We start from the raw sequence: 18,115 nt of genomic DNA, 5'->3' as shown, positions 1-18,115 counted from the left end.
CTTTAAGATTTAGCTTGCAATGGATTCAGTAATAAATTCTCTCCAGACTATCCTATATCAAGACATCTAATCCTTTACCTAAAGTCTCTGAGTACTTTATATACATTCTAAAATCAATATCATACCTGTCAGCATGCCTACTCTATCCATTAGACACCAAATTCTCCAAAGCTAGGCTCTATGACTAATTTATTTTTTTCTATTTTCTAGTTGAAGGCATAGCACTGGTACCATATTAGTAGTTATTAGTAATTAATTAGCAATATGAAATGGAAGGATCTATTTAGCACAGAGTAATGCTAAAGGAAGAAAATATAGATGCTAACACATTTCCAATCAATATTCTTAGTCTTGATATTGGGACCCAACTTAAATGAGAGTGAGAAGGTTAGAGATGGAAAAGGAGATTAGTAGATGGAGCAAAGATATACTATATAGGCAACTTTTACACCATCTGAGCAAATAATGAACAGGGTGACTGAGCTCCATTATCTTGACCTATTAAAATGAGGAAACATGAGTTTGTTGTATCACCATTTGGTTTTATAGGCTTTTTCTTCCTTTCATAGCCTTCTACGATCTAAAACTAACAATGAATAAAATACAAGTACAGCTTTTCAGATTTAGTTATGAAATACAATTTAATATTCTATAGGATGAAGATCAAAGAATACAAAAAAACAGATATTGATGTCACCAGGAAATATGGCACCACAATATAGAGACAAAAAATTCTAGTTTTGTGATAAGAACTGCAAAAGCACAGATTATTGTTTTCTTTAAAGCAATGCCTTGGAGCCAATATAAATAATGGAGAGACTTGAGGTGGATGAAAAAAAGGCAGAAGGCAGATAGATGTGGGGAAGGGAGGGAGCAGAAATGACATAATAAAACTAGATTTTGCCTTCATTTTTGAAGGATTTTTCAAGAAAGAGAAGTGTAAGCTATTGTTCTTTTAACAGGAAATCAAAATTTTGTCTTTCTTTCTTTTCCTAAATTGCCCCTCCATTTGAGACTTGGATAGGTGAATGAACTCAAAGGGGGCTATAATGAATAACATCTCATATGCAGTATTAGCATGCAGAATGTCCATTTTTTAATCCACACTCTCTACCATCATTATTTGTTGTGTGCCAATAATGAGACAATAGTTCCTATGGGAAATAATGTAGTATACTCAGGGCATTCATTCAAGGCTTAAAAACAAAATCCAAAGAGACAGAGAACATATGAGGTTAATATGCAAGTGTTAATGAGGACTTAGCTATTGTGAAGCTTACATTTTGCTAATTAAAAATAATTGCATGGTCTTAGATTAGGGAGTTTTCACAGAGGAAGGTCTCAAGGTCATTGCTGTCTTTCTGGATTTCCATCTTGGCTCTGCACAAACCTCAATAGGTACCTTCACAGGAATAATTAGGTTCTGGGAAAGCTAGTTTCTGTAACCAAAATCACTAGAGTCTGATTGAGATTGGAAAGTCAGTTGCATAGTTTCAAATGAAAAGCAACTCTTTCCAATAGAGAAACTTATTTTTTGAAAGCCAGATTAAGATCAGAAGTTGACTCTAATTAAAAAGGGATCAGAATAAGGAAGACCCCAAAGACTATTCTCTACCAAACCCCACCCACCCCCAAATGCCCCACACAAACTAATTTGCTGGTATACCCACATTTTACATAAAAACTTGTCTTTATTCATTCAGGGGTAGGGTCTGCATAAAACCAAGATTACTTTTTGGCATCCTGTAACTGGATTCCTCCAGTACTGTGCACAGGTGTGTAGGAAGCTGTGTCACTATCTCCAGTTCTGTAAGAGAGTAAATTTGTATTGTTTTAAAGTATAAGTGATCATTTGTTATAGTGGCCATAGGACACTAATACTATAATAGTACTTTGTCATTTTTCTTTGTATTTAATATAGTGTCACAGAGAAAACATTCATTGTTTCATGAAAATGAGGAAGGTAATTAAAGCTTGTCCCTTTCTGGTTTTACATGATATGAAATTCAGTCTTATGTGTTCAATAGTAGTATTTCTGAACAGTTGAGATTCACTCATGAATATACAGAATAATATAAGACCTTTTACTTGGCACTTGGAGTTGCAGCAGAGAAAAATTCCCTTACCAATAAATCTATGGGCTTGATGAATCTATTTGTTTTGCCATCATCCCCATCACCTTTCTGCTCTTCACCAGTTGACAAGCAGCATTGATTATTGACAACGGTTCTGCCTCTTTTCTTCCTTCAGTGAGTGCTACCTTAGCATTTGAGTTCATCACCTCTTGCAGTTTAATGTGTAAAAGTCCTACAACCCATATAGGACTGTGAGCAGAGAGCTCACTAGCTGAGACATCCAAGCTAAATACTTCCATTAGTGCATTCTCTGCGCAATCACTTAATTACACACATGATTTGTTATCTTACAATGTGCGTGATTTCATTTCGTCATCATTCCAACTTCTTTTTTTTTCTTGTTTTTAACATCCTTTATTTTTATCTTTATTTTTTAATTTATTTTTTATTTTTTTATTATTCATATGTGCATACAATGCTTGGGTCATTTCTCCCCCCTGCTGACTTTTTGAAGGAGGTATTATTGTCTTCATTTTATGGTTGAGAAAACTAAAGGTTGAGGAGAGTATTCAGTAGAAATTGACAGAAAGGAGATTTGAAACTAAAACCTCTTGATTCCTTATTGAGATGATAAAACTAATGAAATTTTACTATATCACAGCTATTTTGGCCATTTTATCTCAGAATCATGAATCTAGATCCACATTTTGAAAGTATATTTTAATGATAAAATAACACATGCACATTATAAAGTGAAGTTGGAAATGCAGAGAAGTTTTGATAGTTCTAAATCACCCAGAATCTTACTGCTCAAAAATAACCAGTGTGACTACTTAGATGTATTTCTTTCCTACATTTTTTTCTGTGCATTCATACAAGTATATATTTTTTTGACATTATATTTTTATTTAGAATTTATATTTCATTCTTTTTTAATATTTGGAGGGAAGTGACATGGCATTCTAATATTCTAACCTTATTGTATTTTAATTTTTACTACATTGCCTTTCAGTGACCTATTTTTCCTGCATATTTAAGTATAAATAAAAAAATCAGTGTATCCTTCTAGAGTTTACTCTCTTTTCAAGATTAGCACCATGTTTCTCAAAATGCAATCTGAGGCCAGAAGCACCAGCCTCACTTGAAAGCCTGCTATAACTGCAAATTCTCTATCAAGTCCGGCTCTTCCAGGTGAGGTCAGAAATCCCATTTTATAAAGATTTCCAGGTGATTTTCACACATGCAAGAGGTTGGATTGAAGAATCTGGCTTTCCACATGTGTTGGTGAGACAAAAGCAGCCTGTCATAGGTTAAAAACAAGCTGAATAACCAACAATTGGAAGAAGGAAAAAAAAAGAGATTTTTGATTACCAAAATTCCACACATCCACGTGACTCCACAGTCAAGTACTAGTTAATTGCTTGGGCAAAGGTCGACAGCCCCTGTTAAAATGCCTATATTCTTACCTGCAAATGCAGTGAGTGGTTATCTACATTTCTTATCATTTAATCATACATTTAATATGCATATGTTTTTGGTTAATCCTTTATCAAAATCAGAATAGGACAAAGAACAGATAAATTTTAAATTTGGTTCTGCTATATTTTCTCAAAAGTCTACCATGTTAGATCACATGGAGTAGAAAAGAAAACCATTTTATAGAACTTGTTCTTATGATGATTCACGGTCCAATAAGAAATAATATTTTAATTAATGAAAGTCAAAAAAAAAGTCAATCAAGTTCTAAATCAACTATAAACAAGTATTATAGTAGAACAGATTAAGCAGCACATACCCTGAATTACACAGAAAGATAGACATGTTGACCGGGAATAGTTTCCTTAAGAGGAAATTTAATGGGACCTAAATAATAATTTGTAGATTAATAATGAAAATGACAAGAATGCCCCATCCAAAGTTTAGCAGGGGTCAGACTGTATGGTAAGCAATTGATATGGATTAGTTCTTCAAGTCCTCATGACACCACTATAATACAGCTAAATGAAATTAGGTAACTCTGTATTATGCATACCTAGTACTTTGTGGAGTCAGAATTTGAATCCAAGTCTGTGTGACTGCAGAACCATGTTTCTTACCATTTCTGACCTATTTGATAACTTTGATTATATAGATTGAGAAAGAGGTTTGTGAGATGTTGCAGCTAAGGCAACCCCAGAAAGGATGAGCCTGAGCTAAGCAGAGTGCTAAGGCAAATCTGCCCAACCAGAGCACAAGGCTGACGTTGGCAAATTACTAAAGCCAAGAAAGACCTGTTAGGAATATGAAAATTCTTACACTCATAGATAGTGATCTATGATATAATATCACAAATATTGAAGAAACATTGTACCCATTTGAACATAAAAAAGTGTTATTTTATGACTAAGCTAACATTACTTTAAAAAAGCATACTTTGGTGAGAACTAAAGAAATAGTTGGGTACAATAAACAATTGTTACGGTGATTATTGAAAATCAGATACAAGATGGTAAAGACAAGGAGTAAAGGCTTTGGCAGAAAGGAAAAGGAATGATTATTACATGTTAGAAAAGAAGGTGAAAGGTTTTCATGCCAGATTACCCATGGGGAGGAACTAAAAGGAAAACTTCAAAATTTGAACCTCACATTCTAGATTATTCTTAGTGTACGCAAACTTTTTAATAATCTGGAGAGATGTTACAAACAATTAATAGGGTATCTTATTTATTTTCATAGATTGTGAGTTTAGATCATTCTTAACACCCTGTTATTTCCAATCTCTTATATCCAGTTGGTCTCCATATTCTGTTGATCTTAGAAAAACTTGAGTTAATTCCATCCACTTTCTTCTTTATCATACTGCTTTAATTATTGATCATCTTTTACCTGGTCCATGGCAACAACAACTACTTTGCCTTGTGAGTCACTTCCCTAAAATCAATCCTTTTGCTACACAAAATTTTCTTTCTAAATCGTACACCTCATATGCATCTTCCTGCTGGAAGCTTAAAAATACTTTCCCCTGCTTTTTATTAAAGTAATTTACTTGGTATGGTGTTCAAAATTAAAGAAAAAATACAATTTGTTATCTAGATTGCACACTTTGGAGATTAAAGAGGACCTATTAGTAATTACACTGGGGTGAAAGATGGATGGGCTTTGCTTACCTTCCTAGCCACATTCTCTTCTAGTGGCACACTTTATGCATAAAAAATACTCAAGCAATTATTGACCAAACTGTGCCCCAAAGTCTTGTGTCTGGGTTGATCTCAGCTGGATTGGAAGAACTTGATTCACTGACCCACACGTCACAGACTCTTGGTGACTATTCCAGAAGAAAGTAAAGGAGGGAGGAATGAGTACATTAAAGAATTTAAGAAAAGTTTTAGGCTAGTGTGCTATTGTTAAAAGGAAATAAAAGTAAAGATCTAACATCCTTAGAAAGAGAAAACTTTGGAAGCTAAGGGAAGGCAGGAAAAACTTGGTAGAAGATAAAAAATGGAAGCTACAGACTCAGGTTCGTCATTTATAATCCTAGGGGTATGATTCAAGTGCACTTTACTAAAATACTCCACTACTTGTGGGCCAGGGATACAAATTTTTAACCAGAAATAATTCTTAGTTTGCGAGGAGATCTTTCAAATTCTTCATCACTGTGACACTATTGGGCAAAAAAATTTTCTTCATAATATTTTAGATAGTCTCACTACAAAGAAGATATGCAAAGCGTCCTTTTGTATTTCTGAAAACAGGTGCAGTTTCTGCTTCTGAGTAAAGGAAAAGTTGTTACAAGCATGCAACAGAAAGGAAAATAATGAAAAAGAAACTATACTTTAATCACATGAATGTCAGCTTTTTACACAAACTAGATTTGATGTAATTAAAACACCTGTAACAAATAAAATGAATCAGGAAATCATCTTTCCTTTTTCCTCATATAATAGATTAGAAATCACATACTATTTATGGAAAATTTGTATTAACTGTGTAAAAAGTGTGTGTGTATGTGCATATAGGTGTGTGTATGTGTGCATGTGTGTGTGAGAGAGAGAGTGAAAAAGAGAGAGAAATTTTTCTTTTCTATCTTACTTAATAGCTCAATAAAGCAGCAAATATTTACATCCTTTCAAAATAAAGTCCCTTATGCTAAGGAGAGGATAGCTATAGGTAACTATAAATTAAATATTTTTAATGATCATGATCCTCAATAAAACAAACATTACATTTTTAAAATCATGTTATCAATTGTTTTGGTCTGTTTCTCAACTATATAGTTGTATAAGGAACTTGCTATCTCGGATTTTAGTTCAGAAGTGCAAAGAAAGCTAAGTGATGAATTTAAATTTTGAGGAAAAAAAACGGTTCATTTTAACAAGCAGTAATACCTGAATGTTGGCTTGCCACTGCTGTATATGAGACTGGCCATTTGTTCTGTGCTGTGCTCATGCAGGATCTTTTGTTTCAGCTATCTACGAACCTTCCTGTGAAGCATACAAACACCTAGGCCAGACGTCAAATTACTACTGGATAGATCCTGATGGCAGTGGACCTCTGGGGCCTCTGAAAGTTTACTGCAACATGACAGGTAACTATGTCATATTTATGGTTTATGAAGATTGCTTTTCTACATATTGAGAATGAATGGTTCCATGGACAGTTTGTTTCTTTCTTACTGTATTTTCATCACACCACCTCAGTAGTTAAATATTCCTGGATTTGTTAGGTAAAATGGTGAAACGTATTTCTAAAGCAATAAAAACCTTCCGACGTTGGATTTTTTAATAAGCTCTCCCTTTGACTTGAACAATTAATAATCTGCATTTAAGAAAATTAATACATAAGGGAGAAGTCCAGAAAGTGAAATTGCAAAGTTGGAATCCACAGAAAGAACTGGTCCATGAAGTAGTGTTGCCTAGTGACCTAGACGGGGAACTGTACTGCCAGCGCTCTGTATCTCCCCTGCCATGCTAGGGGAAGATTTGGACCACTCTGGACCTTCCTCTGGCCTTCTTAGTTATAAAAAGAACCTTTCTGTCTACTGAAATCCCTTCCTGGCAGTAGCAAAGATTCTGAGAGACATTCTTGAAATTTATTTGGGAAGAGAACCTAGTTTTTCGCCAGTTCCATATTAAATTTCAGGGCAGTGAAATGAGATTGTATTCTCTTATGAACTCCCACAGCAATATATATGAGGTATATATATTTAAGACAGGAGCAAATTTTCTATCAGACCCTCCAAAACGCCAGAAAAAAGGTGTGAGGCATGCATTCCTTCCTGGCTCCAGGGAGGACCAGCGTGCGATGCTAACAATAACAGCAAGATGGTGCTTCAGACGATGACTGCTACATGTGGCCATGTACATGTCTCAGATTCCATCGGTTCTTTACGTAGATACCTGAGCTTGTATGCTGGCTCTGTTAGTCACCATGTGTGTAATCTGAGGTACATTAACTTTGCTAAATTAAATAAGGCTTAGTATTTTTATCTATAAAGTGAAATAATAATAACTACCTCAGGCTATTATATGAATAAAATAAGATAACCCACAGATAGTTCTTAGACTATTGTCTAAAACAGTAAACTTTCAGAAAAGATTATATGGGAATAAGATATTATTATTATTATTTAAAGGCTTAAAGAGTTAAATAACTTGCCCATATCATACAAACAAGACTCATATAAAAATCTGTAGGAGGCCATTGATTCTTAAACCTGGCTATGCTTCAGAATCATTTTGGAATTTTATTTTTCTTTTCTGCATAAACTTCTTGGTTGTCCCCTTAAGACTTCAGTATGTCTCAAATGGAAATAGAATTGTACAACTAGAACTTAAAACTCTAAAGTATACTTAGGCAAACAGACTCCAGAGGAAAGCATTCAGCAATATCAGGAAGCCAAGTATGCACATATGAATAAATGAATAAAAAAAAAGGAAGCCAAGCATGAGTGTAGTGTAGAAGACATGAAGAGATGGTAAAACAGGGGCTAACATTGCCAAAATTTCCTTCCATGCCACGAACTCAAAGTGTACACCAGACAAGGAACTCACTAGTCGGAGAACTTGAGCTAAGAGTTCTCAGATGGGTACCCCTGTCAATGAACTCAGGTCTTTTCTTGTTGACCTTCATTTTAATCTTACAAAGCTCAAATCTAATCTAAGAGAATTTGACTTAATCTTGACCTTGGCTTCTCATATTATATTCAAGTTCACAATACAATTAAGATCAACTATTAGCCTCAAGAGAAATCAGGGCATCCTGTGTGGGAATGAATTATTAAGAATTTACTTCAGTTATTTTTCCATATGTATCTCAAAAGAGAATTAGAAAAATAAAACCATAATGTTTATAATTCTCTTGTCAAATACACACACAAAATGAAGGACTAATACTTTGGGGAGAGCTTGCCTTTCCATGAATTGAAGCCTTCACTCAGAAACACAGATCCCATGTTTATCCTTATCTCCCTTCTAGAGTGTGACTGCAACATTCCCAAGCGCTCACATGCATTCTGAACAGTGAGGAGTGCAATACAACTTTCTGCAGTGAGACTATTCGTCTTCTGTCCATTCAAGATACTTATGAGCATCTGTGTGTCCAGTGACCCTGAGGAATCTTGCCTTGTAGGTTAACGTGCACCTTTTAGCCTTTTGCCCTTCCTTCTTCTGGAAAGATCATGGACCTACCATCATCAAAAGAGCATGAGGCTACAAAGCTTGACTTGGAAAGTTCCATTTCCAAGAGATTAATCAAAGGAAAGGAGGAAATGACAGGCTGATATATTCTGTAAAGTCTTGATATATCACTCTGTCATGAGAAATTTGTATATGCACTCTAAATCTAAAAATCAAAAGGAGATAAAACAGTGAGGAAGAGAAAGGGTGCCTACAAATTAGTGCCACAAGGCATGAAAGAAGTTCATTCCAAGGAACTGACACCCCAGTGGCTGAAGCATGATGACCCTGTGGGAGGGGCTCGAATGCAGTGGGGAGGGAGTGAGAGTCAGAGCAGACCAGCAGTCAAGATTGAAGGACAGGAGAAGTGTGGTTTTTATTGCTCCATTTTACAATTGCAGCTGACGTTTTTTAGCAGGAGAATGAGAAGATCTTGATTGCATTTATGGCTTCCACTTGGGGTGCAATGAAAGCTAGCAAAAGCATGTTCTAAAACTGTGGTAAGAGTCTAAGAAAGGGATGATGCTTCTTTGGAGAAGGGTGGTGACGGTGTCCATGATAAGTACAGAGATTGTAGATCAATGTTGTCAGCATTGGTAAAGGACTGGATAAGAATCATTAATGACATACAGTTATCACTAACTCTTAAATATATGGATAGAATACTTGGGTATCATTAAGGACATGTGGAAAATAGATTTAGAGGTAGCTCAAGAATTCAGTTTTGACCTAGTTAAATATGAAGTGCTGTATACTATGTGGAGTGAGAAGCAGATTTTGCACTTGGATGAGCCCCAAAAGTCTATTTGGGTTAGAGATAGAACTGTGCTAAAAGCTATCATATGAATATATGAAAATTGATAATATCACTAGAGAAAAAAAATCTTCAGAATGACTCTCAGAAACTCAATAGAGTTGAGGTTCTGTTGATGAAATACTCAAATATATATATATATGCACATATATTTAGATATGTAAATATATAGTATTTATATATAATATAAATGTATATTATATGTAAATATATCGCACATTATATTATATATAATAGATAATTAATGTTATATATTAATACATGCAATATACTAATATAATATATTGTATAAATATGTCATATATTTAGATAAATGTTATACATAAATATATATTGCTTATTTATATGTACATAAATATATATTTATTGTATTTTTATATATATAATTATGTATATGTGTTGAGGATGCAAGAGGAAAAGTATCCAAAAGCACTTGAGAATTTGGGGGACAAATGGATCATTCATGTGCACATGGCAATGACTTCTGGGGTCCTAGAGATTAATTAAAAGTACTTGGAGTCTGGGCGTTGACTTTGAATTGATGCAAAAATGTACCATGGATGTGCTGGTACACCAGAAGTATGGCAAATAACAGCAGCCAGGATTGAAGAAGTGTGTCCTGCCAGAGTGATGTACCATCTAAGGATACTGCATAGATATATCAGGGGAACCAGGGTTGAGGTAAATCTCTTGGCAATTAGAGAGTGCCCTAAATGACAGAACATTTCAAGTGCTACAAAATTGACATTGGGAAGAAAATACTTTCAGTGAATCCTTTGTAGAAGATTTCATCATTCTGAGAAAACCAAAGCCTGATTTTCTGGTTCATATTATAAACCACATTGTAAAATGTGGTCATCGTTATCCTTACCTTCCCTCTCAATTCTTATCCTGTCTTTGAAGATTTGATGTTATAATTTTCAAGAAAATATAATCATATATTTCCAGTATTTGCCTCTTTTAATTGTACATTTTTAACATTTTTTATTTCCATTTTCTTTAGGCATTTACCAATATCTTCTCCCTATCAAACTTTGAACTTTTATATTTAAAACTTCATTAACTTCTTCCTGCTCAATGATTAGTAATAACAATAATTAATAAGGTTAGATCCAGTCATTGTCCTTGGAACCATACTGCTTATTCCTAAACCAAAAACAATGTTTTCCTTAATGTTCCATCTGCTGGAACTCTCTTTGCATCCATATATAATTTTTAAAAATTAAATTCTTAAAATAAGCATCTGTGCTCTAGTGCATGATGTTTAAGTTCCAAATAGAGAGCATCTCTTGCATTCTTCCTGCCACTAGTTTTGTGTTTTATCAAAAAGCTATTAAGCTTGTTTACGTAATTTGCACTTTATAAATCCCTGGGATTTAGCTGATCAAATTCTATTATCCTCTATAAAGGTAAAAGCTGTTCCTATCTTTTTAATCTAATATTTATAGAGAGCTTGTTATGCAAGTTCCTAAGCACTTGCAGTTGGTATATTATTTCCTTATTATTATGCTTCTCACAAGTTTCAGTGGTGCAGTCTGGGTCAGGGGAGATGAGTCACTGACGAGGCCGACTCTGGCTCTGGTGAAAGTGTTAACAGCCTACCCACCCCAGCCTCATCCCTGCAAAGTCAAATGTTCTCTCCTTGTAGTGTTCATTTTCTTAGCAATTTACAACACAAATTTCCCAACTTCTCACTGTCTAACCAGGCTGAGAGCAAGGTGTCAGCCAGGGCTGGGATTTCCTCTAAGACTAGGGATGTTCTTAGAAGTCCTTTCAAGTTGTCGGTAGACTGGGTTCCTGGTGGCTGAGGTCCTATTTTTGTCAGGACTGTTGATCATGGATTGCTCTGAGCTTCTGAGCTGCTGCTCAGCCTGTGCAGCAGATGTCTCTGACTTCCAGACCCTCCTGAGGGCCCACCTGGTTACATCGTCCCTACCAGGGATAACTGCTCACTTGGTTACCTCACGGCAAACGGGTTAGAGACCTTGATTTCATCTGCAAACTCTTCACCTGTGCCACAGAACGTGAACAATTCCAGGAGCGATTTCTCATCATGTTTGTAGTCTGTCACACCTTGAGAGGACACGCTGTGTGTGTGTCCACCAGGTGCCAGCACTCATGAAGTACTTACGGCGCCTGTCTGTGTTTCCCTGTCAATCATTCCTGATTCTGGAACACTTATTCCTATGTGTTTAGAACAGAGCCATGTTTAGTTTGTAAAATATTGGTTTGCTGTTGGTCCCATTTCTTTAAACATATTGTTCAATAAAAGAAATTTGGGTAATATACATAGGCAAAACCAAAATTGTTTACCAGCTAGAAATGAAAGTTACTGATTTGTTAGGAAATGTGATAAAAATTCTTTATTTTATACTTACAGCTGCACATATTATTATCAAGGACAAACGAAATGCCCATCACATTCTAAGACTATCATACACTCTAACTCTTCCAATAGCCCACAACTCCATAAGGTAGATAATATTACTAATATTTCCATTGTTCAAACAAAGCTCAGAGAAATTAAGTAGGTCACACATATTGTAAATTGTGAGGCCTGACTTTTTACCCAGGCTTGTGTAATTGAGAACCAGTTTGTAGAAACTGTGTGTGCAAGTTCACAAGTGTATGTAAACAGCACTCCTCTTTGGGATTCTGTAGTATGACTTATAACATGTTTTCTGAAAGGATTACTTCTTATTTGTATTTTTTGGAATCATCAAAACTTTCTTACAAGGCTCTAATTCATTATCTATGGTTTGGACAGTATTTTGTCTATAAACTATTTACTTCTTAATTGTCCAACTAATGCCTTAGGGTTTTTAATCAGAGAACACATTTTAAATTAAATCACTACGTAAACCATTAGTAGCTGTTATCACTTTTAGCTCATAATTCAACTAGAAGCATTTTCTATAGTGTAATTTTCTAAGAGTTTTTTAGGACAACCAATATATTTCCTATGTTCTTAGGTTAATCATCCCTTAAGTTTTGAGCCAAGGCTTTAGGATAATTTAAATTGTATCCCTGATACCTGGTTAATTTTTCAATATAAAGTCTTAAACTGAATCTAACAAAAGCTGGTTTGAGAACATAGCAAGAGGGAATGAAGTTATATTGGGTGCCTTCCATAATATTTAATGTAATTTGAGAGCCTTGTTCTTCCCCTTCTTTAAAGAAACCAGCTAGAAATGAGGACACATGGAGCCTTCGAATTCTGTATAGGGCTTATTAACACAACTGGGGCACTACTGAGCTTCCAACCCCTTCATGTGCCTATAAGTCATGGCTACTTCTCTGACATGTGTGTGGCCTAAAGTATAAGCCTCAAACAGTGGCTTCTTTCATTTTATTCCTCTCATTTCTATTTTTTCTTATCAAAGGCATTTTCTTGGCTCTTTCTGTCTCCTAACCTAGTTTACTTCCTCTATAGTTAACCTACACGTACAATTGCTCTCCTGTCTTCTTCCAGCCACATCTTCCCCTCTTTCTCGACCTCTTGCAAGCTGTCTTTGTAATAAACCTTTGTAATCGCTCAGCAACTCCTGCTTCACATGTTCAGCTATTTCAGTTCCTCACAATCAGTATAAATCTTTGAATTCAATTCTGTTCATACAGCTTCAATTGAAAATCTAGGAACCAACACACTGATCAAACACAGCCCATAAAGGACTCTTCTTCATGACTGATTACCCACTCTCTGAAGACTCTCTTTCAGATTCACACTTATTCTATAGATGGCTTCCACCTGCCAGGCTTTCTTTGAAGTCTTCATTGTGTGTCAGTCATAGTGAGAGGTTAATACTACAAAAGTTCTCAAATGGTTTTCAAACTTGAAATCAAGATAGGGAAAGGAAAACTATAAGAGGCTTGGTGTAGTCCACACCATGGGCCAGACCTGGGAAGAGGGTATGCAAGACAACAGGTAAAGTCAAGATCAGGTGGTATTCAGTCCATAACAGTTCACCCAGACTCACTTCTGGAGCCTTCAAAATTGAACCCACATTCAAATGAAACCACCTTCAAATATTTTCATGCAACCTGCCAGAGCAATATTTTTAAATATGCTGCTTTTTTTTAGTATAAGTGCTCCAGTCAAAATACGAAAATGGCATTCCTTTGTCTATGGCTGGGGACTATTGTCTGTTTTCTTCTGGTGTTTGGAACCTGAAACTCTTGTCTACTCCACAAGAATCAACTGTTCAGACAGGGTGAATTAAAAACAAACATCTTGGAAATTCCCATTAAGATCAGCTCATTGCTTTTGATCAAGAACTAAAAACCACAGGAGTAATTTCACATTTTGACTAAACTTAAGGCCAATAGTGACCATGCTTCTGTTTCTCCAAACCCTGGATCTTTAAGTTTTGTAGCTCTCCTTTCACTCCTTCTGAGTAACAAGATGTCCCTGGAGACTTTATAAAACTTTAAAGAAGCTACTCTCTCTTTTTGAATTGTATCTTTGACTAATTGCTACAACCAAGGAAGTTAAACAATAAATTGCACCAATGCTATATGTTGCCTATACTGGCAAATATTTGAAATGACATATCCTAAAACTAATGTAAAGTAGAAGTTGTAGGCTCATCACATAAACAACTGCTGCAGAAGAGTAATTGTCTCATTAATGAAGGATGAGAAAATAACTTTGGAAAAGAACAGCTCTGTGTGTGAAGTTGTCAAATATATGTTGCATTTATGTACAGACAAGTGGGGCAGGTCTGACCTCTCCTCACATAATTACTATTCTCATATGCTATTCTGTTTATATTTTTGAAGAATCAAATTCAGCATTGAAAGATGAGACTAGAGAAGACTTTGCTACATCATCTTCCTTATCATCACTGACATCATTCATTTTTTTGTGCATGTAATTTTTTTATTTTCTCTAGACCCACCTTTGCCCTTTCTGTTTCTAAGCTCACTTTGTGTAGTTCTCAGCTTCAGGACTTAGACAAGGCAGTGTGATGTTGAGGAATAAAAAAGGATGACCTGGCTGCCCTGAGAAGTTGCTTAGTACACCGCCAAGGTCAGTGTACTCAGGTTTCAAGACTGGAAAGTAATAGTGGGCATCATGTTGACATTTCACTTTTCTCCAACAGGAACTGTTTGCTCTCTGCTTCTCAAGCCTTACACCCTCCTGGAATTTCCCTTCACCCTGCCCGTGTTCATTCATCCAGGAATTTCCTCATCTCTTCCTGTACTGGAATTCATGCTTTCTATTCCCAAGTCTTCGTTCTGATTTTACTCCCTAATTGTATACAGCACGTCTCTGGCAACTTTTCAATCCTTTTATATGACCTATTTCTTCTCTCCAAAAGTAAGAAGAATCTTTTTCTTGCCCCAGATGTTCTGAAATTTCATATTCACATGACTTGAACGAAATCTGTTCTCATTCTTTGCTGGGTGCTGACTTTGACTTGGACACCACGTGTTCTTCAATTTCTTTTTATTTATATTCTCTTGATTTTGACTCACAATTTCTCTGTTCTCTCTTTCTAAAATTATGTTTTATTGTGGTTTTAAATCAAAAAGCTCTTTATTCTTCCTTTTCAATAGCATTCTATTATTGCTTTAGGAATACAAAAGCTTTTCTCTTATTCCAAGGATAATAAACATGTTTTTTGTTCCTTCTCCTTTAGTTTTCCTTAAGTTCCTGCATTCCGTTTATTCTTTTTCTTTCTGATCATCACAGCTTTTATCAAGTTCCTGATTGTGATTGGCTGTGTGTTCTTTACTAGTAGCAAGAAGGGCTCGTTGACTTTGAACTTCACTCTAGATTAGAGCAAACATATACATATATACTGGTGTCCAGCAGAGTCCCAGTTTACTCCAGTGGCCCTGATGTAATCATGAATAGCTCTCCACTTTACTAACAACCGTGTCTTTATTTGGACAATAAATTGTTGATTGTTTCCCTGTAAAAGGACTTGAGTGGTATAGTTTTCAGACTCTCCTTTGTCAACATTTTTAAGTATTTACTTTACATTTGTCAGGTTCTCCAGACAAGTTTCTATATTTTTTGCCTGGAGCTGGAAAATGTGGTTGCCAGCAACCTTGGAGCCATTTGAAAGAACAGGTCTGGGAGCATTTGGTATAAACACAGTCAGTTCCTATTTTTTGCATGGTTTGCATGTCTTTTACTATACCTAGTATTTCTCAATACAGGCACCATTAGAGAATAAACCTTTGGTTATCTACTGGAGGGAGGCAAGCACAATCAGTCAGTCACAAGCCTAGGGACGGTCCTACAGATCTATCTGACAAACAGTCTTACCCCTGTTCTCCTCACTTTATTCATTCATCTGTTAAGGATTTCAAGGACGTGAGTTCGGTTGGTTCTCATCTTTTCAGACTGTGAAGTTTGATTCAGAATCCCTAACTCCTAAGTCAGGTAGCACATATCCATTTGCTTTTCATCCTCCAAAATTTGTCACTACTGTTGACTTATATTATCTTAGTTCTTATGGGAGATGAGAGACAGATATATACAAATAGATATATGTATACAGATATATGTGTGGTATATGTAAGTGCATATATACATGTATATCACATATTTTCTAGCTTTAGTGGAGATTTTTAGAAAGGAAAAAAAGTTACCTGCAGTGTTTCCTCACCATTCTAACTCAGACACCCCTTATACATTTTAATACTATAAGTTAGTATGATAGCACCAAATAGTTTTCCAAAACATGCATTTTAAAATTCATTAAAATCTCCAATTTTTTACTATTAGTTAAATTTTCCTTTCATTAAACGATACGATGGTTCTTAAAGTGTTTATTATTGGCTCTATAAGAGGCAACGTGACTACTACCTTCATCTCTAGCATTTGAGCAATAGGTTCAAAAGTTGTCTATGCTATGTATTCTACAGACTTGCAAAAGTCTAAGCTCTCTGTTCTTTTTGGTGCTCCACCTGCTCTTTGTACGGATGCTTTTTTTTAATAACAAATAGGAAAGCATTGCAGAAACAGCACTATTTCATCACATTATTTTTATCCTTTTGATACAAGAGCAGGGAGAGTCTAAAATATGTTAACCAGTTAACTTATATGAAAGTCAGTAATTTCTTTCACCAATAAAAACCCAATTTCCATAATGCAACCAACAATCACATTTATTGTGCTAACAAAATACCAGGTTTTGAACAGTCGTAAGTATAACTTACACACTTGCAGTAATAGGCACTTCTGAAATCCAGTCTTCCAATAAAGTACCAGATGAACTCCTATCAGGTATAGATTCTTGCTCAAGGTGACTAAACAACCTACCCCAGCCCTTGGATATAGACCAATTCAATCTAATTCACATGCAATTATATTAAGCTGTCATTGTGCATATTTTTAAAAATTAACTTACAAATCCCTTAACATATGAATTGTCCAACTATCCACATTGTTTTACCAACTATGCAAGGAACTATGTCAACATAACTTAGTAAATTTGGAAATTATATGCAAATGATAGTTTCATTTGCAGAGTTGGTGTGGTGATTAATTATGGCAAAGCCCAGCAGAGTTGGGTCCCAGGAGCCAACCGATGATGTCTGTAAGTTTATTAATCACGCTGCTTTTGGTTTTGTTCCTGCTAGTTATTAACTCCAATCCCAGACCAGCTCAAAAAAGTTACCTTGCAGCCTGCTTCACTTCTTTCTTCTTTCACATCCTTAGTTCTACAGCCTTCTTCCAGTGTTTTCCACTACATGGAAGGGAGATCTGATATGAGTGTAACATACAATCAATGTTCCCTCTCCCAATGGTATTTCCATTTCAGAGGATATGAAAACAGAGAGACAATCCTTTCAGATGAAGCAACTTCAGTTGCGACTAAATCACTCCCATCCATGGCCCTGTTTCCTACATGTACAGAAAATAATAGTCCATACAATTTTTAAAGGTTCTCCTATGAGAAGCTTTTCTTGTGTTGGAACCGCAAGCCACTATTTCTATTAACTACTTCTTTTTACTTTTGCTTCAAGATTTACTTTGTAACAAGTTTTGTTTTGTTTTTCTCCCTAGTTATCTGACATATACAACTACAAGGGGGAAAATAAGATCAGATAACAAAATTGATTTCCATATTTTATAGAAATGCTGTATAAAAAGACCACACTATGCACTGGATCACTGGATGCTTCCCCCTCTGGAGAGAGAATTTTCTACTGGTATCTACTACCTCTGCTCCCTCAAATTCTGTCTTCCTTTTGATATTTCTTAAGATTTAGTATTCCTATATACAATATCCATTTTTAACATTTTAAAAATCCTGATCTCCTATTCCTATTGATGAAAGTAACATGCTCCAATTTCCTAGTCACATTTAGTATTTCCTCGACTGTAGCTACTTTAGGGTCTGTCTGTGTGTCTATAGGGGTGGGCAAGAAACAAACTTGCTCAGAGGCTCCTGCAGATGCTGCTTTTCATTATGCTGTCTACTTGCATGGTGTGTTGGTGGTGGTGGTGGTGGTGATTACGATTTTGTTTAGTTATATTTGGTTGGTACTAGAAAGTAGAGGAGGAATAATGGTTTAGCTTCTTAAAAGAGGAGATTAGAAAGAAGTTGGATCTT

General features: G+C 35.5%; 1 protein-coding gene across 1 annotated transcript in view; it reads left to right on the top strand.

The window, feature by feature from the left end:
- Cntnap2 (contactin associated protein 2) overlaps positions 1–18,115 on the top strand; it is a 1,948,854-nt gene that overhangs the window by 1,224,273 nt on the left and 706,466 nt on the right. The window contains exon 12 of the mRNA XM_074061335.1: positions 6,520–6,639. Coding sequence (XP_073917436.1) covers positions 6,520–6,639 — 120 coding nt within the window. The remainder of the gene's footprint in view (positions 1–6,519; positions 6,640–18,115) is intronic.

This window comes from Castor canadensis, chromosome 2, assembly GCF_047511655.1.
Source record: "Castor canadensis chromosome 2, mCasCan1.hap1v2, whole genome shotgun sequence".
In the NCBI taxonomy this organism is placed as follows: Eukaryota; Metazoa; Chordata; class Mammalia; order Rodentia; family Castoridae; genus Castor; species Castor canadensis.
The sequence above is the reverse complement of the archived record's forward strand: the minus strand, read 5'-3'. Positions and strand labels throughout refer to the sequence as shown.